Raw genomic sequence first — 27138 nt, forward strand, 5'->3', positions numbered from 1 at the left:
CCACTGCACCACCACGGAAGCCCTGCAGTGCACTTTCATTGCTTCCCAAAGCACATGTGAAATGGCACACTGGAGCCAGTGGATAGCTGCTTAGTCTAGTTCTCTGCCTGTGAGAACAAGACCAAGGGGCATTTCCAGAAAGAGGGCAGTGACTGCTTTCTAATATTTTATTTTATCTAATTTATTTTTCTGGGAACCACGCAGTCACTGGGGAAAGAAGAAGCCTGCTTTATCTGACACGTTTACTTTACAGCAATACCTCCTTTGTCTTAGGGATGTTTCATATAAATCAGTGCAAGAAACACGGCATGAAAAGCATGCAGCACTGACCACTATGACCAATCACTGATATGCTCCTTTATTCCCAGAAAAGCCACTTCTGTTTTCTTATGTTTTTGTTATTATTTGTGATTCCGGAACTTCTCGGAAGAATCGGGAAGCAGTACGACAATTAACAGGCCCCAAGCCTGGTCATATATATGTATAAACAAGCCCCCTGTATAATATGTCATTTTGTATCTTGGCGTATTCTTGTTGGCTTAAATGCCAAAATACTGTCTGTCACTCTACATTATTGTTCTTAAATAACTTACTCGATTTCTCTTCTAAACAGATAGCTTGCCTAAGGATGCCCTTATAAACAGTTGCACCTCATTTCTAAACTACATCAGATCGGGTTTAACAAAGATTATGGGGCTAAAACATATATTGTTTTGCTTGGTTTGGGAGAGTCAAGATGAAATACTTACATTTACTTGAAATTCTCTGGATATTTTATGTCCTCCAGGAAGCCTTTCTGGACTCTTCGCTACCAGGATTAGGCCCTTCCTCTGTGCTACCCTGTCCTCACTTGTATTTATTTTATGGTTGTTTCCTCCTCTAGACTCTGAGATCCTTGTGGCAGGGATTGGTCTGCCAGCATCCAGCAAAATACCTGACATATAGCAGGTGCTTAAAAAAGTGTTCAGTGGATGAATAAACACTCTAAGGTTATGAGCCTGTGACTTTCCAGTCTATCCACTTACACATTTTATTTTTCCTGACAACGGTGGAAGCCACAATTTGGCGAATTTGATGAGTGATCATTAAACCATCAAGTCTTGGACTATTTGGTAATTTAGCTCATGGCCTACCAATACGACCATTTTCAAGGTTTGAATTGATGGGCTTAATTTTTCCTTGATATTATGAAGAGCACTTACATTAACACCGGAACCCCTTTTACGCAAAGTCTTCAGAGTGCCGCTGACACTGACCCCCCCCCCACAAAGGGAAACAACAATCTGTATATAAATTTCAGTACCTGATTCTGAATTTCAGGGCGGGGGGCGGGATGTCATTTTGTAGCCAGCACGGAAAGTCAGGAGTGTCGGGAAGCGGCACGTGTTGCCATTGCCCCCGCGGAATAGTGTCAGACCAATAGCCGTGTGCGAAGCACTTTTATGGACGGTATAAATATTTTGAGCTGGAGGCATCGTTACCAGCTGCTATTTTCCTTCCTCAGGACCAGCTGTCCAGGAGCATCCCGGACCGGAGCCAGGCACATTCGGGACTTGGATCTGACCGAGGGCGGCAGCAGCCGGGCTGGTGCAGCGATGTCGGTGGTCGAAGAAAGCCGGCCCTTCGCTCAGCAGCTCTCTAACGTCTACTTCACCATCCTCTCGCTGTTCTGTTTCAAGCTCTTTGTGAAAATCAGCCTCGCCATCCTCAGTCACTTCTACATAGTGAAAGGCAACCGCAAGGAGGCGGCCCGGATAGCGGCTGAATTTTACGGAGTAACCCAAGGACAAGGTATGTTCACGGCCTGCGCTCATGTTTCGTGTTGACTTTATCTTGCACGCACAGTCCAAGAAAACATCCCATGTTTCCCTTAGGGACCGCTTCAGAGCGACTATTCTGCCAACTTCTCATTGCGGGAAATATTTAACTCCCTTCATGTCCTCATAAAAAAGAAAATTACTTTTTCTGGGTTAATGAAATCAAGGCATCATTGCAGAATAGCCTCACGGAAGCATAGTTTTAAATATATATCAATATTTTCCTATTCATAAACATTTTCTAACTTTTAACATTTCATGTGCCAAGCCATGCATTCACAGGCTTCAGTTACTGATTGCACTTCAACTGTCCTTTAATATACCTGAGATTTTATAATTTTTTAAATCAAGTCTTTAGTTATATGGAAAAATAATTGTTATAAGAGAAGATTTGAAGGTTTTATTGGTTTCTCGCAATTTTTATTTGACCAAGGTTAACCGCTTCATTATAAAGTAAAGCACAATGTGGTGAATATTAAGATTTATGGCATATGTTTTCCTGATGGAATTGTTGTTGCCTTTGCTCAATTTGTAAAAAAATTGATTATATGAGGATAGGAACATGAATTAACAAATGTTAACATGTTTGCAACCAAGTACATCCATCATGCTTCCTACAAGAAATTAAAGTGTGAGACTAAATGAGAAATGATCATTTTGACCCTCAACCTGAAAGGCTGCAAAACCACTTCCATTCTATTGCACGGATATTCTGTATAATAAAAGCAATTCTTAGGATGGGCTTCAAGTTGACATTTTAATTTCTTAGAGCCTTTGATTAATTTCTGGTTTGAAAATCATCAGGCAAGCATGCACATTTTACAGCCCTACATACCTCTAAAGTAACTTTAATTTTCAGAATCAAAATACACTATCACATAATTAGAGAGTGTAATTTATTTTTTTTAAAAAAAAGAACGCTTAGAGTAGAAAGCTGGCCTTCTTAAAATCTGTTTTTCTACATTTTTCAATGTGTGGAATAACTTATTTTAAAATCTAGGCGACTCTGTAGATAACATGGAAAGTTGAATAAAGGTAGAAAATCTTTTTTGGTGTATGAGATAGATAAGGAGAGTACATTTTTCCTGAGGAAGATTTTGTTCTTATGCAAAGTGAGGAACTTAATCTAAATGCCAGGATGAAACTCTCACAAGGAAGATGGGATCTAGAGAAATAGACAATATTTAATCCTTCACCCACCAGCTCTGCTTCAGACCAGGTATAACTATTTAACTGTGGCATACACCGTGTTGGTAAATGGAATATTTTGTTGTTTAGAAACCAGCAAACATAGGAGACTAGATTTTAAAACAAAATCCATATTTTAATTTTTTAAACCCGTATTTTTAGATATAAGACTAAATAGGCTATGCGATCATAAGGGGAGAAAGTTTACTGTCACGGGCAGCCCATAGCTCATTACCTCATACTCAAATCTCATCTACGTATTGTGAGAATTGCCGTGCATAAAAACTGAAGTATTGGCTACAAATCCACCATTTTTGGTGGATTGACAAGGGTTTTAGAGGAAGCTTTGGAGTCTCCTTTTGTACTTATTTACAAATATAAAGAAATACTTGTCCCCTCTTTAGCCTGATCTCAGTGTGCTCATGCTGGGAGGTCATGGGAATATGTGAAATGGCTTCCATGTTCCCGCCTACTTTTATGAGTCTGTGTTAAGATATATTAGAGCTCTAGGATTATATCCCAAAAAGGAGAGAAAGAAATCCACACTCACTAATAGAAAATACTTTTCCTGGGAATAAAAATGGGGAACATAGAGTTTTCAAATGTTTGTTTTCTGTTATTTTTAATTTTGTATCTGTTTAACAAAATTCTCCCTCCCTATAGCTTGCATTAGTCTATATACTAAACAATACAATATATTATTATAATTTTTATTCAGTGTAAGCATAGTTCGTCTCCAATTTTATTTTAATATTAGGAGGACAGTCAGGAACCTTACAAGCTCTTTCTTGGTCTACCTCTAAGAATTAATTCTTCCTTGCCTAGGAAATTATTACTTTCTCTATTTTAACATAGCTTTTTCTTTTATTTACTACTACTAAACTTATTTTTATTTTGTTTATGATTTATCAGGCTTAATTATCTTTGTTTAATCTAGCAATTTCCTCCTTCCTAGCAGAGATTATCACCTTCATTCCATTCTGAATTAGGTTTCTCATTCCTGCTTTCAAGAATTATCACCTTCATTCCATTCTGAATTAGGTTTCTCATTCCTACTTTCAAGACTTAGCCAGATCATTCCCCAACATTTCTGATGTGGAGCTGCCAAAATCCATGAAATAGGAGATGATGTGTGTATTTTCACGTCTTTCATAATCACGGAAGACCCTGTTGACAACTTTCTGGATGTCCTCCCCATGAGCTGTAGTGCTTTGGTATGAAATAAAAGGAACTCTGTCTTCCCAGATACGGTTGCAAATCAGCTCATTGTATTAGACAAATATGGAATGAGCTTTCTTAATGCACTTTCCAATCAGGCTTGAGACCAAGGTATGATTACACAACAAGAATACTGAAAAGCAACATGGTAACTAAAATCGCTTAAGACTGTTCCCTTCTCGATCCCTTTGCTATGCCTATAAACCTTAGAAATCTGCCTTTTCATCCCTTTATTAACTCTGCCATCGTATTGAAGGGGCTCGATAGGATTTTCTGTGTATCTGTCTCCCTGTATGGTTCTTGCTGTTAAGTGTCCTGGTGATAGTGTCCACATAGCAGAGGTCTAGTCTGTGTTTAAAGCTAACACTTGACTTTGAGGCTGAGTGAGACTAACGAGTGGAACGGTGTCTCCAGCTGTAACATCAGACAGTACGGAGAGCAGGGGAAGATGCAGGGGAGAACACGGATCTTCTGATATCACTCCAAGGGCTTGGAAGAAGCCATGTGCCACTAGTAACCCACGGACACTTGGAGAGAGAGCTCCCCTCCTCTGCTAAGGGTCATACCTTTCAAGTTCTATCTTAGGCTCTGAGGAGAGTTCAGTAGTTTTACCTACATGTGGACAAGGTCAGTTCTAAGCACCTGTTTACTGAGCACCCCTGGTATGGAGGCATTGAAGAAACAGGATATAAAAAAGGGAAAATGTATTGTTCCCAACTGTAAGTAGGTTATTCTAGTTGAGGAGATGGTATATCTACATATAATACTTACTTTCCAGATACACTAAATACCAAATGAACCTAAAGACTGGAAAGGTCAGTTTCAGATTTGGACCTTCAGAGACATTTTTATGGAGGAGAAAGATCTTGAGTTGACCCCAGGAACCCAGGAATGAGCAGAGGCAGGAGTTGGAGTGCACCTAGGATATTAAGAGACAGTAGATTTGACTGGAGTCGAAGTTTCATGCAGTAGAAAAATGGTAATAAATTGGGCACAGATATGAAAGAATTTGAACATCAGGCCAAGCAATTCAAACTCAACTTCGAAGGCAGTAGGAGTCACTGAGAGTGTTTGGTATGAGTGAAGGTAGGAAAATGGGAAGAGACACGTACAAAACGCTAATTTAAGGTTGATTTATATAGTAGTGATCTTTGGAGTTGGGCAGTGGGACAGGTTTGAAGTAGGTAGACCAGTTAGGCCCGTGCCCCTCATAAAGAGATGAGGACCTACACTTGTTTGGTGGTGGTGGTGGTGTGGATAGAAAAGAAAGGATGACAACAAAAAATAAATAAAAAGGAGAAAAGGAAAAAGAATGAATCTGATGATACCTTAAATAGCATTGGCAGAGAGAGTAAATGTTACCTTAGGGTCTCCCAGAATTAGTTATAACAAAGGAAAAGCCTGTCATTCAGAAAGATGAATTACCCACCCAGGCGAGCCTGCAGTTCCCAGCCTCTGCCACCCCAGAGAGCTGGGTCTTCAGCGGCTTGGTGAGTCTGGTGGGTCACCTGTCTCTAGTGTGAAATGTCAGTGTGAATCAGGAAGTCATAGAACTAGAATCTGAATTCCAGCCTTGCCCTTGATTTATTTACTGTTTATTCCCTTTGTTCCACCTTTTTATCACCAAGCGACATTCTGGTTATGACTTGGCTCTCCATCCGCGTCTGTCCACAGAGAGAGAATGTGCTGGCTTTTGCCCCTGGAGTGTTTCAGTCCATCTGACATTTATGGTTCTCGCTGTAAATTACTATGTTTGCATCTTGACATCACTCTTTAGTGCTCTGTGCTCTTTGAGTTGTAAGTCCACCTCTGAGATGTGATTTTGCTCCAGCTTTGCTGACAGATCAGGTTTCCAAGCCTGCAAGGCCATGGGCCAAATGTTAGAGGGTGGAAAATTCATCGAGGTAATGTCTCTGTGAGGCTGCTTGAGAAACAATCTAGGGACACCCAACCTCTTTGGGTGCTCCTTTCAGGGTTGAGGCTTTATATAGACTACAGAATGTATGTAGAATCATCTGGTAGAATATTTGTGCTTGTGATTTCATAAATTTGATTTCAGGGCTGCCATTGAGCATGCTTTGTTTGTTTTTTGGTGAGTCTGTTGTTGACACTTGGAAATAGGATATGGGGTAAACGTGCACCACTAGTCAAACGGCAAAAGGACTTGTCATTCCAGAGAATAGTGTAACCTGGGTAGGAAAAGCAGCTAGAATTTTGTATGATGTAATATTCTTTCTCCATCGGTAAAGTCCACCCCAGGTTTAAAAACAGCTTTAAGAATTTAACTTTACAGCAGACGCCAGCAAGTGCAGCAGTCATATCCATTATACCTGTGCCCAAGGAACAACTTGTTTCATATGATTTTTGGTGCTACCATGTTGGTTGTCTATGAGGTTAGTTATGTTGGGAACATTTCTCAGAATCTCAGCAATGACACACTTCAAGCCAACCTGTAGAATGACTTCTTTCATGCTGTTCATTGTATAAAGGTGTAAAAATACCTTGAAGATGTGAGAGTTTGGGCACACATTTTCTATACTTAGGTAGAAAAACACCACCTGAGAATAACTGGAATCAATGGAACTGCTCTTCTATCACAACAGACACGACATTATAATCAAAAGTGCTACCAAAAAACATTTTAAGAGACTTTAATTCTGCCCATGTTCTGCTATTTTTTGGAAACGCCAGAGCACTTTTTTTGGAAGGAACCATTATAATACTGTGAATTAGAACAGGAATCTGGGAACAAACTTTCCAAGTTTACAAAAGACTTTGTCATAGTTTAATGTATTAATATTGTTCCTCTTCCTGTATATTTGGAGAAATGCATGGAGTTTGGGAATTAAAGAACTCGGCATAGCTCATGATAGCTTAGGAGGGATGAGTTTTCCTAGGGCTATTCTTCCCGTACCTTTTACTTGTGTGTCTTCTATGTCAAAGGCCTGTGCTAGGCATGAAGGATAAAATATACAAAGAAACCACAGTCCCTCTCCTAAAGATGTGTATAGTCTAGTGGGAGAGACAGAGAGAGGAAATCAAGTGATTTAAAGCATGGTGAGTGCTATTATACAAAGTGGAAGGGGTGCTCGGGGAGCACGGAAGAGCAAGTGTGCAGATAAGAAGAGCTCTGCCTGGGGCTCACCAGTTAAATAAACGCTGTGCTAAGCCCATGCATATTCTCTCCCACAATCGTGCATGTGTCCTTAGTCATAATGCTTGAAAGCTCCCCTGTTCCCCATTGTTACTCTCTGTTCTTTCCATCGCTCAATCTACTATTATTATCATTTCTAAGAATTTGTTTTCTTAGGAAAGAGCAAGTGTGCTCATTGCTTATCCACTAAGCCTTTCGAAGGATGACAAGTATTCTGGGGAACAATTTCAAAATGAAGTTTATATATAGGTGACATTGTTATAGTCAACTCTCAAATTTTTATATAATGAGGACAGTTAAAGGATGAAAACTAGGTCTCTGCTTTCCAATTTGCTGTCTTTTTCAGAAGGTGGTAAATTGTTAAAATAAGCTGCTTTTCTTATTAATTGACATAACTGATACAATTTTGAATTTAATTCAGTTCAGTAAACACTTGGATACCTACTCTGTTCCTGGCACAATATTATGTGCTACACGGACGGATACGTATATGTGTATATATGTGGGTGTACATGCAAATAGTTACCATATATAGTATATGAGTTGCTTTTTGAGTAACAGGAGACTTGGGTCAGCGGAGCCAAACCTTGCACATATAAAACAAGCAAACAGCAAGCAAGTAGAAATTCATAAGGTGCTAAATTGAACACAGTGAAGTTCTGCAATGAATGTTCTCTAAGAAGGTCCGTTGGAAGTATCAGGCCCTTCCTGAGAGAAGGTGGAGCTCAAGGTGAAACTTCAAAGGCAGAACATATCTGGTTATGTACAAGTGTGGATGAAACCAAGCTGACTCTAAAGAAAAAGAGAACTTTTAGTTGTGGAACTGAACAACCGTGGCTCATGGGGGCAAATGTTAAAGGATAAATGTTAGGTGAGGAGACAGAGACAGATGGTTGGTGCCAAAGTGAAAAACAAATACACATGTTCTCAAATCACACATCCAAAGTAAAGGGTTCTATTAAGAGTTTTCTAATGCCTTTACTGGATTCAGCCTACAAGAAAGAGTCACTAGGTAATGATGAAAATCAGTGCCACCATGAGTATTTTACAAAATCCTGTGTGTAATGAGTCAACATGTCATTACATGTGTTCCGTGAACTACATCTCAGAGAAGGTCGAATACCTCCTGGGCGCTGAGTCGGCTGTGCACATCCTCAGGGTGGCTCCATGGCAGCTCCTTGGATTCTGGCTTCAATCTCAGCACATTAAGCTCATTTTCTAACCTGGGGAAGAGAGAGGAAAGTTTATCCCCAGTAACACATGGACCATGTCAATGAAAGCAGGGGGGTTATTTGGAATGCCTCTTCCTCCAAATTCACCCTCCAATAGATTTTTTTTAAAAAAGAAAGTGTTTGGTTACAGGCTTTGTGGAACTTTTGGCATTTCTTCTTTACCAGCTGCATAAAGAACAAATCATTCATTCTTTCCAGCCCTCTCACAGCAACGCTACAAAGCAGACCACTGGCTTTTGAGACTGGAAGTGCCCCAAGAACATCAGCTCAGGGAAGGAGAGGCTTACAGAGTCTCATAAATTGTTAAATTGTTAGCTCTTCCAGGTGGCCCGTAATTAAGCCAGTCCATTCTGTGAAATTTAGGTTGAAGAGGACATATATTAGAAGGGTCTCTTCTCTCAATCCTGTAATTCTTCATTGGCTACTGTGGGATGAGATTTTAAAAATCTGTCCGCTAAGTAGACTTAGGAGTTTTCTAGAAGAGCCTCAGGGACTGAGAGACTAGGGCGGTGCCTGGGGACAAGTTCCCATGGGCCCCCTTTCCCTTCCTGAACAGAACAACTCTACTTCCGTGAATCTTCGGACGTTGGACTTCAAGAGACATTTTTCCTTAAAGAAAAGAAGAAGAAAATGTTTAAAACTAAACTGTCCCAGTTTATTTAAAATATTATGTGAGTTACATGCATCTTTACAGACCCTAACCACCCTGTAAAATGAGTCATAACTGAATATCCGTTCCACATTCTTTCCTAGGGATTAGAACAACAGCAAACATTTGGGGCCCGTCAGGAATGGACATAACTATGTCAGATGGCACAAAGGCAAATCTGTCTCCATGCGAGCAGCTAAAATTTCCATGTCACCATTACTTACTGAGCAAAATAGAAGCATTCAGAAATACATAAACTCTTTCCAGAAGGCTCATGGTCTTAAACTATGGGCAGAGTACAAACAAACTGAAATTCAATACGGAAATGCCATTGATGTTCTTAAATAGAAACACCAGGTCATCTCCGTCCTCAAGTGTGCAGCTTGATTTAAATGAAAACTGACAATGATGCAATTAAAGTTAAGGCCTGTGCGTTGAAACTCTGCTCCTCGAACGTTCCTCGTTAGTTGATCGAGGCAGGTCGTCTGCTGCCAAAGTGCTAAAGGATGCCGTTCTTCCTCTAAAGAGTTCTCAACACACTGTGATAGCAGTTAAGTAATGAGCATGTAAGTCCTGATGACGCTGTGAGTGAATTCCTCAGGAAGAACCCCACACATCTTTGATTAACCGCTGGAAGATTGATGAGCCACTTCTGTTTTCCAAACTCGACCTCCTTCACCAGAGAAATGATGATTCCCCGCATCCATCAAGAGAAAGTAGTAATTTATAGAACGAAATGATGCCCCGAAGGAATTTCTGAATTTCAGAAAGCTTGGTGTCTTATTTCCCTCGTGAGCCATGATCCAGGATGGGGAATTAGGACAAAGAAAAGAGCCAGTTCCTTTAGAGTTCAAATACCTAAAATCACAGATCTGTTGAGTCTGGGAAGGGAATGAATGCTTCTTCATAGTGACTCTCCAAGAACTAAAAGAAAAGGAGCTAAAGGAAAATTTGAGCATTTATCTCTGTGTCTTTTCCCTGTAGTTATGATGAAACTGCTCATCCAGTGAAATCTAGTAGAGGAGTGAAGTTTTAGGGCTACTTACCATTTTTCAAAGAAATCAACAAAATGAGACTGGTTGGCGTTGGAGAGACTATCTCCTGTATAGTGAATATTAAGTCCTAAAACGATGCTTGCGTATCTAATTGGTGTGACATTCCAGGAATGTGAAAGAAAGGGAAATCTGTTTAAGTAAGCTCAGATTTAGGGTCCATTGGAAGTAACGAAAATATTTTTTAAATGATTTTTGTTTATGAAAGTTAATTAGATTCAATGATTGCGACTTTTGTAATCATCTGAAGTTTAATTTTTAAAAGCACACACATGAGCAAAAGCCTGATTCTATAGCATTATAATGAATACTTTGATTATTTAAAAAAAAATAAGATTTTCAAAAGACAAAGTATTTAACTGGAAGGAGAAAAAAAGTTTGTAATTATCTAAAGCTCATAAGGCAAACTTGATTCCTGCCAAAAACTTGGATGTTGAATTGTAACAGGACTACAGGGGGAAACTGCTGTTATTCTAGAGAAGGAAATTATAATTTACTAAGCGAAAAGTCAATTGGTCCTTGAAATAACTGAAATGGCAAATAGGAAAAACAATGCCTTGAATATTGAAGAAACTCAGCAAATATTTGTGGAATGAATAAAAGACCCCTGCGTAAATCACACTGCTGGTAACATAGCGATTTAGTCACATATAAATTTTTCTATCATGGCACTTTCGAGATGTGTGGTCTTAGGAAAGTTGTTTAAAGTCTAGCCTCAGTTTCTTCATCACTAAAATGGACATAATGATATTTATTTCAGAGGGTTACCGTAAATTTTATACGGGATATAGTGTATTACCTAAACCACATGCCACAGTGTCTGGCCCCATGAATGTTAATTCTTTATATTGTACTTAAAAAAATTTTTCAAAACAGTTCAAAAGTTCCCACAATTTAGTAACACAGAGAAGCATCGATAAGAAAAGATGGTGGAATTATCATGTTATATTTGCTAAACAGTCGCCGTAAGCAGGTAATCACCCTAGGACAAGTAAGTGTTCTGTCCCAGCGTCATGCTGGCTCTTCAGGTGTATGATTTCAGAACTTATGTGGTTGGTTTTATTTAAATGTCAATTTAAGAGCAGCAAGCCGGAGCCCAGTGAAAGTTTAAGTTAAGTTGTCAACTGTTTTCAGTTAGCAACGAGAGGCATAGAATTTCAAGCCAAATCCAACTGGCTCCTGAGATTTTTCTCTCAACCACGTGGCTCTCCCACCACTGGTCTTTCACATGGTGTGACCAGCGGCCTTGACAAAATCAAGCCTCAGGCTCCCCAGGTCTCTGTGCCGTCCACGGGATTTGTCTGCTGGCCCCTTCCAAACAGAATTTTAACTATTTAATATGCAAAATTTCCCCTAAATACAAGCAAAAAATGAGAAGTTGGTTCTGTGTCTTTAAGACTCAAGATATTCTTGTGATTCAGACATTTTTCTCTGACAGGCTTCACAAAAAAGATTTTCTGAGCCATCACCTGGGATCGGAGCAAAGGGAGATAGCAGGCTTGGTTAGGATGCCGAGGACCTGGAGGGGATGCTACGTGGGTGGGCCAGTTCACAGCACGGCGTTTGTTTTGTTTTGTTTTGTTTTGTTTTTTGAGGTACACGGGCCTCTCACTGTTGCGGCCTCTCCCATTGCGGAGCACAGGCTCCGGACGCGCAGGCTCAGCGGCCATGGCTCACGGGCCCAGCCGCTCCGCTGCATGTGGGATCCTCCCGGACCGGGGCACGAACCAGCGTCCCCTACATCGGCAGGCGGACTCTCAACCACTGCGCCACGAGGGAAGCTCCAGCACGGGGTTTTAAATGACTTGCACACATTTTTTCTACCATCATATTACTCTGTCTAAGAAACTCCTCTTGCCAGAAATTCTTTGGACAGAAATGTTTTCCTGGGCAAACTGGTCAGGTACCTGGTTATGAGTATACTGTAGAAAGCCTGGGCTTTTCTGGAAGGGCTTTATGATGAGTGTGTCATGGCGTGTGACAGTGGCATGGAACAGCACACTTCCGGCTGCTCTGTTATCGTGGCCACCAGAGAAAGGGCTGAAGCTTCTTAACCTCCAACATCGCAAAGCCCGGGATGTTAACTTCCTCCGCCAAACTGTCCTCCTCACCCTTTTATTTTTTTCTCTTAATCCCTGGCAGCTTTTTGAAAAGGGAAGACAAAAACCAATACTGACAGCACTAACAGTGAAGAGCTGAGCCAGCCTGTTGAGGGATTTGGCTTTTTTCCTTTATTTTCTCTGCTTTTTTTCTGCCAGCTGGTCTCTCCAGGAAGCAAGCAAAACATAGTTTTTCACTGGACATATCTTACAAAAAAGTGTTTTTTTTTTCTTATGAAGAAAGAGGGGAAAAAACCCTTTTTCTTAAAAAAAAAAAAATAAGCGGACTATATCTGGGAAGAGGATGCAGAATCATATCATAGAATCATTGAATAACCTCAAAGTCTATCAGTATTTTAAATTATCTGGGAACCTAGGCACAGGTTTGCAAAATAGCCCTCCAAGAACTTTTAAGGAACCCTTGCTTCTTTATTGGGCCACGGCAAGGATTATCTGAAGCTGACTAAGCCGCTACTAAGAGAATAGTAAATCACAAATAATGATCGTGTCTTCTTTCTTCAGCATGAGACCATTAAGCTGTATATAGTACCACGGGGGAACAGGAATATTAAGGCTGTTCGTTGGCAGGTCTCAGGCTAGCGTCCCTCCTGCAGTGTCCATGACCAAGCTCAAGCGCAAGTCAGAAACCAGCTTTACTACTGAAAGCTTGGCAGGAACATGGTGATGCACAAGGAACCTGCTCAAATCAGAATGTCTTACGGTGACTTCACAAACCGGAAAGTAGCATTTCTGAGATCACAGCAGTAAGTGACGATTCCCCCAGATTTTCGGAAGGTAGCTCAGACTAGCGTAGTCTTCGGTAGACTCTTAAGGAATAATGCTGCAGATAGAATACTGGCCATTCGTTTTATGAGGTGATAGAAATCCAGCTCCGTGTTGTAATATCAGAAATTAAAATATTCTATAAGATATGCTATTTTTCAAAACAGCCAAATCTTAGGAGCTTTTAAAGCTATGTTTACAACTTGCTAAAACACCAGTCAAATGTATATACACCAGAATACGTGCACAGTTTTGCTTCATACATTGTGTATAAAACAGCTTTTGGTAAAGTACTGAATTTTTATATGATCATGTAAACTTGTTACTTAAAGGAGTTCCTTTGGAAATAATCAATTCATTTTGTAAATATACATTTTTATGTACTACATTTTCTTAAATTGAGGTACATCTGTGTTGCTTCTCTAGTAAATATTCTGTGGTTAATAATTGTAGAAGGAGGAGAAAATGAGAAACGGAAAAAAGTAAACACCCTCTTTACCATAAAGCGAACCCTTAGTTTCTCAGATTCTCGGCAATTGAACTTAATAGGGGGTGGTCAGCAAGCGTCTTTCTATTTCTAGCTTTGACTCGACCTACCCCACACTTTCTAGTGATAATGTCATATTTTTATTGTAATCCACGAAGTCTTTCCACATACACGATGCCTTTTCATCTCATCACTGACCTCTACAAACTACTAGATGGTATCATGCTTCTTTTACAGAGATGGTAACAGAGGCTTAAATACATAGACTTGCTCAAGGTTATTGATCAAGTTAGAGGAAAGTGAGTCATGAGCCCTGGTCTTCTGACGTTGCCTCTGACATCGCCCATCTTGACCATTTGCAGCATTTTGTTTGTTTCATTTATACTATGAAACAAGCAGTGTTCTTTTTCCAGAGCTATCTCTGTGGCGGGTTGCAGTCTTTGTAATAATCCTTCCTAGACCCAGAATTACTTAATACTTTCTGTGCTGTTTTTTCCCCATCTGTGTGGTATCCCAAACAGATTCAACATTGACTGTCCCACCAAGTCAGATCGTCACCAGCTTGTGTGTCTCGTGAAGACAGAGGTTCCTTTCACTCTCAGAGCTTGGAAAGATGCCTAGCACGTGGCGGGTCCTAAGTAAATATCCAAGGAAGGAAGGGAGAAAGGAAGAAGGGGAAAAGGAAGGGAGAGGGTGAGGGGATTCAAATTTAAAAATATGAATCTTACTACCACTTACCCCGGGGCATTGCCAATTCTAACCTTGCCTCGGCCAGTGGTGTGGCCCCTCCACATGCTGAATAAATGTTAACGGAGGGACTCTCAGAGTTAATTCTCAAAGAACAAATGAAGACAGAAAGTCAGTACTGCCCAGAAATTAAATCTATCACAAATGCCCCCACTCCTTCTTCTTAATCAGACCTACTGTCCCTTTTCTCTGATTCCTTTCAACTTTATGCCTTGGCATTAGCCCTCCTCCCCAAATAAAACAGACCCTCAATGTACATTTTTTAACAGGAATAGTTAATGGCTGTGAATATCTTCACACATCTTCTTCGTTTCATATCAACTCAAAGATCTCTCGCCTTGTGGTGAGGAAAGCTAGTTGTTTACCTTTTGATTTCTCATTTTAAGTGAGTGCATCTTTATTCTTAATATTTTAAACTCTCTGAGCCAAACTTCAACTATTATGAAATGTTTTCTCTCTGTTCATTTAAAATTGAATGCTCAACATGGTACTTCAGAGTGTGTATCGTGAACTGAAAACACACCAGACACCAGATATCAGAACTATAACTGACAGGGGATCGCTCTTTTTCTGTCTCTACAGCAAACCAGGAAATTGTCAAGTCTTAGAAGGTGTTACAGAAGGGGTTTGGCTGATGTAACACTTGTTCTCAATACCTGCTGAGAACAATTCCTCTGGACTTCAGTTCTTCATCCTTTAAGCCACTCTGTATGTTACTCCTGGACCCCAGATTCTTTCTTTCTTTCTTTCTTTGACCGCACCGGGTCTTAGTTGTGGCATGCGGGCTCTTAGTCACGGCATGCGAGCTCTTAGTTGCGGCATGCGAGCTCTTAGTTGCAGCATGCGGGATCTAGTTCCCTGACCAGGGATCCAACCCAGGCCCCCTGCATTGGGAGTGCGGGGTCTTAACCACTGGACCACCAGGGAAGTCCCTGGACCCCAAATTCTTTAGTACCTGTTTAAGTTAGCAGAGTGGTAGGAATAATAAAAATAAGTAAAATTTTAAAAAATCTTGCTTTTGCCTATACACACAACTGGCTCCTCATACACGGGCAGCTAGAGGATTACAGTAGGAGGAATGGTCTGTTTCAGTGTCAGGAGCTCTCTTCTCTGGGGTTAAGGTAACAACAGGGAGAGAGAGAGCCGTAGCCCCCCAGCGTGGGGTGGGCCTCCTATTGGGACGTAGTTGGGTGAGGACAGACTGCCCGCAGGACACTGGGCTGCTCTGCCTGAGTGTATGGGACGTCGCCTTGCCAGGCAAATTTGGGGCTGAGGCCAGTACCCCTGGGACTCTTGACTTCCTATGCTCTCTGCTCTAAGACCTACTTCTGCAAGCATGTTCACATGTCAGAAACACACATCAGTGTGCCCCCTCTTCACTTTTCATGACAAATGTCAAGATAAAACAAACTAGCTGCTGCCAGCGCCTAAACCTACCCTGAGCATGTGGTTAGTGGTGATAAAACTATTTGTGGCTAGAACTGCAGGGAGGAGATGCATTACGTGTAAACCGTTCGGCCATTAAGCCCTTGTCCGTGGCGCATATCAGATTTTCCTCCCCGCAGCTGTCGTCCTCTGACTGGAGAACACGGGTTGCTAGTTTCATTCCTTGTATGGGTTTGTGGCCCTTTTAAAACTTCACGCTGGCATTTGGGAGAGCTAGAACAGTGTGATAACAAAGTGTGTAAAGAGAAGGAAAGGACAAGAAAAGTGTCATTTATGAGAAGAGTAAACACTACCCCAGTTCTTGGTTACTGCGCCAGGGGCTGTTCTAAACGTGTACAATTATAACCTCATTTAATCCTGACGAAAGTCTGATGACGTAGGTGCCATCGGTTATTAGGTCTGTTTTCGCCTCCCTTATTTTATGTTCACTGGTTTCGATACGTCTGCCTGTGGTTAAGGAGCAAATGTCACACGTTGGAAAAGCACATGCAGGAAGCAGTCTCCGTTCCAGTCTTGCTTTGCTGGTAGCGCTCTGGGTTGCTCTGAGGACACCCCCTACACTCTCTCAACTTCAGTTTGTTTGTTTGTGTCTTCAACTTCAGCTTCTCTATCTGCAAAATGGAGGAGTTGGGCAAGATCGGTGGGTTTGGGACCTTTTATTTTTAAGCCATTGACTGTGTGTGTGTGTGTGTGTGTGTGTGCGTGCGCGCGCGCGCGCGCGTGTGTGTGTGTGTCTGAATCTGGAAGCTCAAATTGTAAAGCTGCTGGAGTGGAAGCTGCATCGTTGGAAGAGAGAACCCGTGTTTTACAGATGCACTCAAGGTAGCTCTTTGAAGCCATCCGTAAATCACAGAAGTTGATGGTATCTGAAGTCCACTCTTTGCTCTGAAACACATAGCGTTTCTTTCACGTTATGTTAACTACTGGTGAATCCTTTTTGTACCAGAGAAGCTTTTAGCACTCAGAACCCAAGCTACTCGTTGTGAATTTATCACCCCCGTGACGTCACCTGCCTTAATCCAGAGCACGTAGAATGTTCTCACCTGAGCTGCTCAGAACAACTGTCGTGAGTCACCGAATACGTGTAACTGCAGTGATTTGCGAACAGTCCCTGCACTCTTGCAGACGAGTTTTCGCGTTTTTACTCTGAGGATCACCCAGGGTCATTTGACACATGCTGTTGGCAGTTTTGCCCTCGAGCCACGCTTGGGCACTGTTCCATCCTCCCCACTGTGCACACTTTCGGTGCTAAGAGACAGTCCCTGGGTCATCTTGGGTGCTCTGTGTGTCCCGTGGAGGCGAACAGTAACCCCTCTGCACATCTGGGAGAAGGTCTGAAGTCTCTCACTGCCCTCAGTCGTAGAGCAGGTGTTCGGCAGATTTAGGCTGTCAGGGTGAGCAGGGAGGCCCCAAGAGTAAAGGACATCAGGGTAAGAAGAGCCAAGTGCTTCCTTATCTCTTACTGGGGTGTTATGTTTTCTGCTAACCTCATCCTCTATTTTAAAATCTTTTTGACTGCCCTATCTTTATTAATTCGCATCTTCTTAATAAAAAAATAAACTACATCAGGAAAAAAAATGAACAGAACTCATTTATAGAATTTAATAAAAGACTGTAAAGCAGAAACCTGTTTAACCACGACCCAAGTCAAGAAGTGGAGCATCATGGGAAGCCCAGAAGCCCTCCAGGTAAACCTTTATAACCACAACACCCTCCCTGTCCCCAAAGAGAGGGCGACTAACTTTTATTGTAATCATTTTCTTGCCTTTCTTTCTGGTTTTCACTCCTCTGAATATATCCCAAATTGATAAGGTTTCATTTGGTCTGTTTTTGTTTTTTTAATATTTATTTATTTAATATTTATTTTTGTCTGCGTTGGGTCTTCGTTTCTGCGCGCGGGCTTTCTCTAGTTGCGGCGAGCGGGGGCCACTCTTCATCGCGGTGCGCGGGCCTCTCACTGTCGCGGCCAGTCTTGTTGCGGAGCACAAGCTCCAGACGCACAGGCTCAGTAGTTGTGGCTCACGGGCCTAGCTGCTCCGCGGCATGTGGGATCTTCCCAGACCAGGGCTCGAACCCGTGTCCCCTGCATTGGCAGGCAGATTCTCAACCACTGCGCCACCAGGGAAGCCCCTGGTCTGTTTTTAAATTTTATATGCATTGAGTCATCCACTAAACACTCTCTCATGACTTGCTTTTTTTCACTAAATGATATGATAGGAAGATTGATCTATGCATATATGAAGTTCACTCATGTTCAATGCTATAAATTCCATTCCCAAGTTAGAGTAATTACAAATGATATTGCTCTAAACGTCCAGTACAAATAAGTTGGTATAGCTCTAGGACTGGAACTGCCAGGTCAAACAGCATGAATATCTGTCGTTTTTTTACCTAGTGTTACACTGTTTTCCAACAGGGTTGTATCTATAGTGAAACCAGCAGCATATAAGAATTTGTGGTGCTTCCCATTGTTGCTAATATTTGGTATTGCCAATATTCTTAATTTTTGCCGATCTAGCGAGCATGTAGGGATATCTTGTGGTTTAATTTTCATTTCTCTAATAATGCCATTTTCATGTTTATTAGCCATCTGTACTTCTCTTTTGTCATGTGCCTGCCAAATATTTTGCCATCTGTTCAACTGCATCATCTGCTCCTTTTTCGTGGGTTTTTAGGAGTTATTTTTATATTCTAACAATTAGATAGAAAATGAAAAAAACACTTGAAGGAGCTCCTTATAAATATCCTTTGTGGCTTGTCTTTTCGCTTTTTATGGTTTTTCTTTTGGTGAACCGAAGTTCTTAATTTAAAAATAGTCAAATTTATAAATCTTTTCCATTTTGGTTCATATTTTGTGTGTAATTTATTTGTTACAACCCTGCTGTATTTCAAGATAACAGAAGTATTTTCCTGAATTCTCTTCTTAAAGCTTTCCTTTCCAGTTCTCCACTTGGAATTGAGTTTTGGAATGGTATGATTTACAGTTGCTGCAGACCCACTCTGAATAAGTGTAGGGCCTATCATGGGCTTTCTAACTGGTTACGTTTCCCCAGGCCTAAACCACATTATATTGGTTTCTACAGCTTTACACTATGTCTTGATACCTGGTAGAGCTATATCTATTTTAGAAGCAACTTCTGTGATTCCCAGAACACTTGTTGAGTTTATTGTTGGAATTCATTTAACCTGTCAGTCATTGATTTGAGAGAGAATTCATATCTTGGCAACACTTGACCTTCCAATGAATAAACATGATATGTTTTCCCATTTATATGCGTTTTCTTTAATGTCTCTCAGTACTGTTTTATTATTATCCCCTGAGAAGGTCTTACATATTTTTTGTTTAATTTATTCCTGGGTACTGAATTGTTTTATGCTACTACTATAAATAGTATCTTGTTAGTTTTTTTCATTTTCCACCTGTACGTTGTAGGTTAATTTGTACAATTAATACAAATGAATTGTATTTACAATTAATTTTTGTATATTAATTTTATACCCAGAAACTTTGTTAAACTCTCTTATTAATTCTAATAGAAATCTGTAGGTTCTGTGGGGTGTTTTCAGTAGAAAATCATAATATTTGTGAATAATGCCAGGTTTCTTTCTTTCTAATTGCCATACTACCATTTTTTAATTTCTTCTTCTTCCTTCAGTCTATGGATTAAAACCTTCAGCACAAAAATTGAGCTTGAGTCTGAATAAAATTTAAGGCACAGATAATGGTAAAAAAATAAACACAATATATAACTTTCAGAGAAGAGCAGGAAACAGAATTATAAAATTATCAAATCAAAAGAACTAAAGAAGGAGAACAAAGCTACAGAAAAGGTGGAGAAAATACAAAATACAAACTAATATAGGAAAAATAAATCTAAATCTATTAGTAATTTAAATAAGTATAAATTGAGTTCTCTAAAGATAATTTTCAGATTGACTTTTTTGAATGGCCCTTCTAAAACATAAGGATTCAGAAAAGTTGAAAATAAAAGGATCATGAGAGATGTGCCTCAGGAAATAAAAGTGTTGTCACTATATTAATGTGAGATAAGTAAGATTTTTAGGCAAAAAAAAAATTACTGGATGCCACCATATAATGATAACAGGTTGAATCTACTAAGAAGCTGTAACAAGTCTGTGTATTCACCCAGTAAAATGGGTTCAAAATAGAAAATTGAAATACTGGCATAACTACAAGGAGAAAGAGAAATATATATATATATATATATATATATATATATTTTGCAGTACGTGGGCCCCTCACTGTTGTGGCCTCTCCCGTTGCGGAGCACAGGCTCCGGACGCGCAGGCTCAGCGGCCATGGCTCACGGGCCCAGCCGCTCCGCGGCATGTGGGATCTTCCCGGACCAGGGCACGAACCCGTGTCCCCTGCATCGGCAGGCGGACTCTCAACCACTGCGCCACCAGGGAAGCCCAGAGAAAACATTTTAATAGAATTATCTTAGTAATTGATAGATTAAGGAGACAAACACTGCTCACTATATAAACATATAGAAGAAATTTAAGAGGTAGCTCTTATTGGTAAATGGAACTCTAAATTCACATTCTTTTCATGTAGATTTTGAACATTTACAAAAATTGAGCATACACAGGGCCATAAAGCATGTCTTAAGAAATTTCAGATGTCTGGTATTATACAGACCAGAGGTTGGCAAAGTTTTTCTGCAGAGGATCAGAGAGTAGATATTTTCGTTTCTGTGTGCCATGTAGTCTCAGGTCTGCAGTTATAGTCTCAAAGCAAACATAGATGATGTACAACAGAATGGGTTTTGCTCTGTTCCGATAACACTTTATTTACCAAAACAGATGGTAGGCCACATGTGGCCCAGGAGCCATAGTCTGCTGACCTCTGATATAGAACACATCCATTCCTCCCAGTTAAATTAATGTAGAAATCATTAACAAAATGCAATGAGAAAAAATCTCATTATGTTTGGAAACTGAGAAAATATCTTTAAGTAACTCATAGGTTACAAGCAATCAAAATTATGAAAAGAGCAAAATCAACTTCCACAGACTGAAGGAAGAAAATAATAAAGCTGCAAGTAGAAATTAATAAAGTAACTTTTTATCAACAAATTATAAACAAGCTAAAAGACAACCTGTTGAAAAACTAGTAACTAGTATACCTCTGTCAGAACAGAGCTACAAATAAACAACAGATGGAGTCAAAGAAAACATAATAGCAGACGTTGCTGAAACTTTTGTAAGTGGTTGTTATATAACAACTTCATGCCAATAATTTTGACTATTTGGATGAAATCGACAATTTCCTAAAACATATGACTTATCAAAGCTGAGTTTTTTAAGAAAGAAAGAACCTGAGTAGTCTGAAAATCACTAATATAATCATTAGTTTTTAAACTTCCTCCGAAAAATCTCCAAGAGTAGGTGATTTTACCAGTGGCTTCTACCAAGCACCATAGGCAGAAATATTTCTAATAGGTGAACTATGACAGTAGAGAAAACAAGAGACTAGCCTCTCTCATCTCACGGAGTCAGTGCCCTGTTACCTGTGGCGTCTCTGTACGGTGTCACCTTCGTTATCCTGAACTGCTTCCCAGAATCCCCTCTCCTCTGTTGTTCTGGGTTGGGAGCAACCAGAAGAAAAATACGTACAGAGTGAAGAGCCACCATCTTTACGCTCTGAAGTCTGCTGTGGACACGGCCCCACAGCTGCTGGCACAGGCCACTGCTCATCCAGCAACATCCAGACCCACGGCTGGTTCAGCTCCCTCCCGACTGCCTCTCAAGTGGTGAAGGGTACCGGCTTCTCCTCGGGTCACCTGCATCTTGGAAGTTGGAGGTGATGAGAGGCAAACACCATCCAGGTTTCCTTCTGGGTTCCAGTACATCCTTGCTCTCCCCTACTTCACATTCAGCTCTCACTGCAGACCTGCAGCCAGACAGTCTACAGTAAAGTCAAGCCCAACATACATGCGAAGACAACAGCCTTGCAGAGACTTCTTAACCCGCAACTGTGGAAGGGCCCATTGGTATAAGAATTCCCTCGTTCTAAATATTATATTCAGAGGGATCGAAATTTAACTGATACATTGCCAGAACTTGAGAAGGTCAGTATACGGAGAATCAAAGGCTAATCTCACTCAGGAGCGTAGCTGCAAAAATCTTAAGTGAAATATCAGCAAACCAAAACTAGCGTGAGAAATCATCTTTCTAAGAAATCTCTTATGGTAAGGTTTCCTGTTTTAAGTAACATCCTGGCCCGTAAATTGAGCAGAAAGATAACATCCTATTAGGAGATACAACCTTGCTTTTGCAGAAGCACACAATCAAAGCTGCTAAAGTTACCTTGGGACTATTTTGAAGCAGATCCCAAACATATCACTTGATCAATAAAGAGAAAATGGGTTGAAGGATAGCCAGAATGAATGTAAGCAGAACAGGGAATGACTATTACAGTACATAACGTACAGTAGCTCAGGCTAGGCCTTTAACTACAGGGTGGCGGTGTTGGAAATGAACGTATACGGACATAACTAAGGGAATTTTTGCGGGGGGGATTGCCATGATGAACTAACAGGTTGGTTTATGCACAGTTTCACATCAACGTCTGGGGTAGAAGCCCTGGGGTAATGTTTAATGTTATTAAAAAGTTATTAAGTTATTAAAAGTTATTAAGGCACTTCCAGTGTAGGACGTCATGGCGCATTATTGCACATTTAAGAACTGCCATCGGTTCTTTGTCTGTTCAGGAAAAAACTTAGGTAAAATCCCACTTGATCTGAATTCAGTTCAACTCGGCAAACCTGGGGACTGTCCAGATCATCTTGGCTTCATCACCACTGGCAAAACCTTCCGGAACCAAGGGACTGTTGATAAGGATATTTGAGAGACTGCCGTCTTCCAGAATATTATTACCTCAAAACATGTGGCTTCTTCCTCTTTTAAAAAATTTCCTCATTTCTAATATTTTTAGTGTTTCCTAAATTTTTGACTTTTACATGAAAATGGCTGGTCTGTTACATATCAATGAGCGTTTCTTTCTTTGCAACCAGTAGACTCACCTGTGACATAGGATGGATGTATTTTTGAGCCTGCAACTTTACTTCGGCAGTGTTTTCTGTTGCTTCATTTTCATGGGCTGTCTTTGTTTGGTTGTTTGTTTTGTTTTGTTTTGCTTATGAGGTAGCAAAGTCGCATCTAGTATACCAGAAACTGTTTTATATACACCATAGTCACTAAACAACTAATGAACCATGAATATCTGTAGGGTTTACCAGTAAACGAAGTACTTGAGGGTTTTGAATTTGCTTTTCAACTTTGCCACTAGATAGAAAGACAAGATTTGATGAAGAAAGCATGAACGATGCATTTATATCTACATTATAAACTAGTAAGAATAATGCCATAAAAACTAACATTAATAGGGGGCTCACTGGGTACCAGGCATTGTTCTGATGTATGTATTAATTCATTTAATTCTCAGAGAAATCCTGCAAGGTAGGCTTGCTATCCCATCTTCCATGTAAGGAAATTGAGGCACAAAGAAAGTGAGTAGCTTTCCCAAGGTAACAATTTTAGTATTCGGCTGAACTGGGAGACGAACCAGCTTTGGCAGTTGGATTGCAGAGCTGAAGCTCCTAATTAAGACACTAATACTGGAACAAGGAGTGTTGCTGAAATCCGGCCTCTGTGCACCGGTGCCGGGCTAAATCTCGGAGACAGAGTTTGGGGTGAAGTGGAAAGAAACAGCTCTATTGCTTTGCCAGGGGAAGGGGGCCACAGCGGGCTACTGCCCTCAAGACTGTGTGTCCCACCCGCAGGGGTTAGTGAGGAGTCTTACAGTGTCCAAGGAGCAGGGCGTGGTCAGCTCGTGGACATTCTTCTGACTGGTTGGTGGTGAGGTAATGGGGAATCAGCATCATCAGCCTTCTGGCTCCACCCGGTCTGCGGTCTACGTGCTGGTGGGCAGCATGCGGTTAACTTCTTCCGTCTGGTGGGAGTTGCAGTATCTGCAAAACAGCTCAAAGGACATGGCTCAGAGTGTTATCTACGGTCCTTGAGGAAGAGCTAAACGTCCTTGACTTTGTTCAGTGGCTAGAGTATTATTATTTCGTCTTGCTTGACTATTTTCCTTTCTTTCTGCATTTTCTCACTTCTCTGATTAGATTTATTCTGAAACTTCTGACTGAAGTTTTTCTACAGACAAAAGGCAGGTGGAGGACACAGGTGGGGGTCTGTTCTGGGAAGGCCTCGTAGGGTCCTGCTCGGTTACAGGAGCTCCATTAGAAAGTGGCTCTCCTGACATCTATCAAATCAAATGTAGATAAATTGCTGATGTAAGTAAAATTGGTTAAAAAAAAAAAGTCACATCGATGAGAGTTTAAAATCTTTTTTTCCTATGTATTGTGATAAAAAAATTAAGAATTTTTTAATGCAATATGTACTTTATTTTAAATATATGCTTAGCAGAGGTCTGAAAAATGTGGAGTCCTGCTTTCAAAAACAGAATCGCTCTCTTTGGTTAGATCTTCCTTGTTTATTTTTTCTTTTACAATAGTATCCTTCATTTTGCTGTTTTTCCAGTGATTTCATAGCTTACAGGCTAGCCAAGTGCTTTCAAAGATACCACGTTAAGAATAACAGCAACAGCAAAAATTGGTTTTTCCTTACTCTTCCGCAAAGATCTGGGCTTCACAGAAGTCCTCGTGATGGAAATATACCATCTGTGATAACGTCGTGTCTTTATTGAGAATCACTGTTTACCACTTACGATTTATTAAACGTCGGTGAAAGTTATACACGTAAATCAGATAATTTATGGAAATCTCTAGCAGTTAAGGGGCACTGCTGCAACCTTGCTGTGGGAATTTCTGAGTTTGGCATGACTTGAAGAGCCTTTGATTCCCAGACATACAAAGGCTGCTTAGGTAGTGATCGAGGTTCACTCAATTCTAAGATACCTCTGTAGAGTTTAAGGTTCAAGTGGGCAGTGACCACCTTTTCACTTTGTGTCCCCAGGAAGTAGCACCTGGTAGGCACCTAATAAATATTGAATGAATGGGTGAATGAATGAGTGAATGAATGACATCTCACTACCTTTATTCATTCATTACACAACTAGGAATTAATATACTTAGTAGTTAGAGTTTATGCTAGTCTCTCATGGCTTAAGCATTCAGGTATTTTGAATTAAAATTGTATTTTATTACTTTCTACATACAGGGATTATTTGTGTCTCTTAAAAAATCGTTTGCGTCATTTGGTATAATTTGAAATATTCCAAATTCAAGGGCATGTTTTATAACGTTATACAAGATGTTTGAAACATTTTGAGATTTTAGCTCTCAAAATTAACAAATATTTGAGTTTGGTGGAAATCACCTGTAAGAACAGCTAAAGGAGAATGACTCCTCATAATTTAGTTTCCTGGACAATGCAGACAGGTATATTTTCCTCAACAGAAGACCCTTACCATCTTGTTTCAGGATCTACCATGAAAACGTGTTTTGTGTGGACATATATATTATTATTTCAAACTATATTGAACCGGAATTTTTTATTATGCTCATAGTTTTTTTCATCATACCCCCCCAAAGTTGGTAACATTGGAAAGACCTTCTTATATGACATTTATTCTCAAAGGCTTGTGCACGCAAGCTAATAAAATATCCTTCATCACATGGTTTAGGCACCACCGTTACACGTGTGGTTTTGAAATGATACCAACCGTATTTTCGTTAATTGGGATTTTTCAGGCCTCTTTGGCCTCTCCTAACCACTCGGTTCCAACTAAGACAGGAGCTGTCATGGACCACAAGATGTCGCTATAGGTTTCCCAGCAACCTTTATGCAAGAGGTAGATAACCTTTGAAACAAGGGTTAACTTTAGGTAACAATCCCTCTATTTTTCCCAAGAGACTTCGGTCAGGTTTGCCCCCAGACCCCATCTGCCCTCATTTCCCATCACTAGGCCAATAGATGTAGGTACTCATGTTTAGACAAAACAATAAAAAGTAAAATGGACCAAGAACGGGGCTCAGAGATGATGCTTAAGAGTTATACGTACACGTGGCTTTGTAATGAGGCGCACAGCAAGGCAGCCACCAAGACCTGAATAATAGCCTTTTCCAGATGAGACTTTGCAAGGGTGGAAATTTGGGACTTACAGGTAAAGGGGCTCTACCTTATCTTCGTGATGATTTAAGACGATGATTGTGTCTTGTACTTAGTGAACCCTTGGTAAGAGAGAAAACAAGCAATCTTTTTTGGGGGGGACTCTTACTTTTTTAAACAGACATTTAGAAAAGGGAGAGATCACTGATTTTTGCCCCAAGATAAAGGAGTTAACGGTTATATCAATTTAGGTATCATTATAGAAGGCAGTTTATGAATTGAGTGTCTCTTTAGAAAATAAAAACTACTGACCTGTAGATGCTGATATATTGGAAGTACTGTTTTTGTGGGATTATGACATAGTGGTTATGACTGCAAAGAGTCTGCATCTTTTTTTTTTTTAATTGGGATATAGCTGTTTTGCAATGTTGTGTTAGTTTCTACTGTACAGCGAAGTGGAGTTCCCTGTGCTATACAGCAGGTTCTCATTAGTTACCTATTTTACACATGTTAGTGTATATATGTTAGTCCCAATCTCGCAATTCATCCCACCCCCCACCTCGTCCCTTGGTGTCCATACGTTTGTTCTCTACATCTGCGTCTCTATTTCTGCCTTGAGTCTGCATCTTTTAGAGGTCTGTACTGAAATATTTATGGGTGGAACAATATGATGAGGTTTGCTTCAAAATAATCATAGGAATAGGGGTGGGGAGAGATGTGAGTAGGCTGTATATGAAACAAGACTCAGCATCAGTTGGTAACTGTTAAACTGGGTGGTGGATGGCATATATGTCGGAAATATTCCATGGTCATAATGGGGGAAGGGGCCAACCCAGATCCAAGCAAGAGTCTGTTCATCTTGATCTTCTTTTTCTGACAGTGGAGGGACTCCATGATCAAGTCCCCCACCTCAGGCACACACCCTCAAAAACCTTCACCTATGGGTTATTCACTCATTAGTTCACCTAAATACCACCTTTCCAGGGCAATGAGCTCCTGCACTTTGTTACTGTGTAAACTAAAAATAAATAAATAAAAAGAGTTTACTTTTTAAAAATCTAATTTAATTTAATTTTTTATACAGCAGGTTCTTATGAGTTATCTATTTTATACATATTAGTGTATACATGTCAATCCCAACCTCCCAATTCATCCCACCTCTCCC

General features: G+C 40.4%; 1 protein-coding gene across 1 annotated transcript in view; it reads left to right on the forward strand.

Annotated features, from left to right (window-relative positions):
- Positions 1-1442: 1442 nt before the first annotated feature.
- Positions 1443-27138, forward strand: part of ASB5 (ankyrin repeat and SOCS box containing 5) — a gene marked incomplete at its 5' end in the record, with an annotated part of 50812 nt that continues 25116 nt past the window's right edge. The window contains one exon of the mRNA XM_082863720.1: positions 1443-1791. Coding sequence (XP_082719846.1) covers positions 1443-1791 — 349 coding nt within the window. The remainder of the gene's footprint in view (positions 1792-27138) is intronic.

Source organism: Leucopleurus acutus (assembly GCF_964270905.1).
Source record: "Leucopleurus acutus genome assembly, chromosome: 21".
Lineage (NCBI taxonomy): Eukaryota > Metazoa > Chordata > Mammalia > Artiodactyla > Delphinidae > Leucopleurus > Leucopleurus acutus.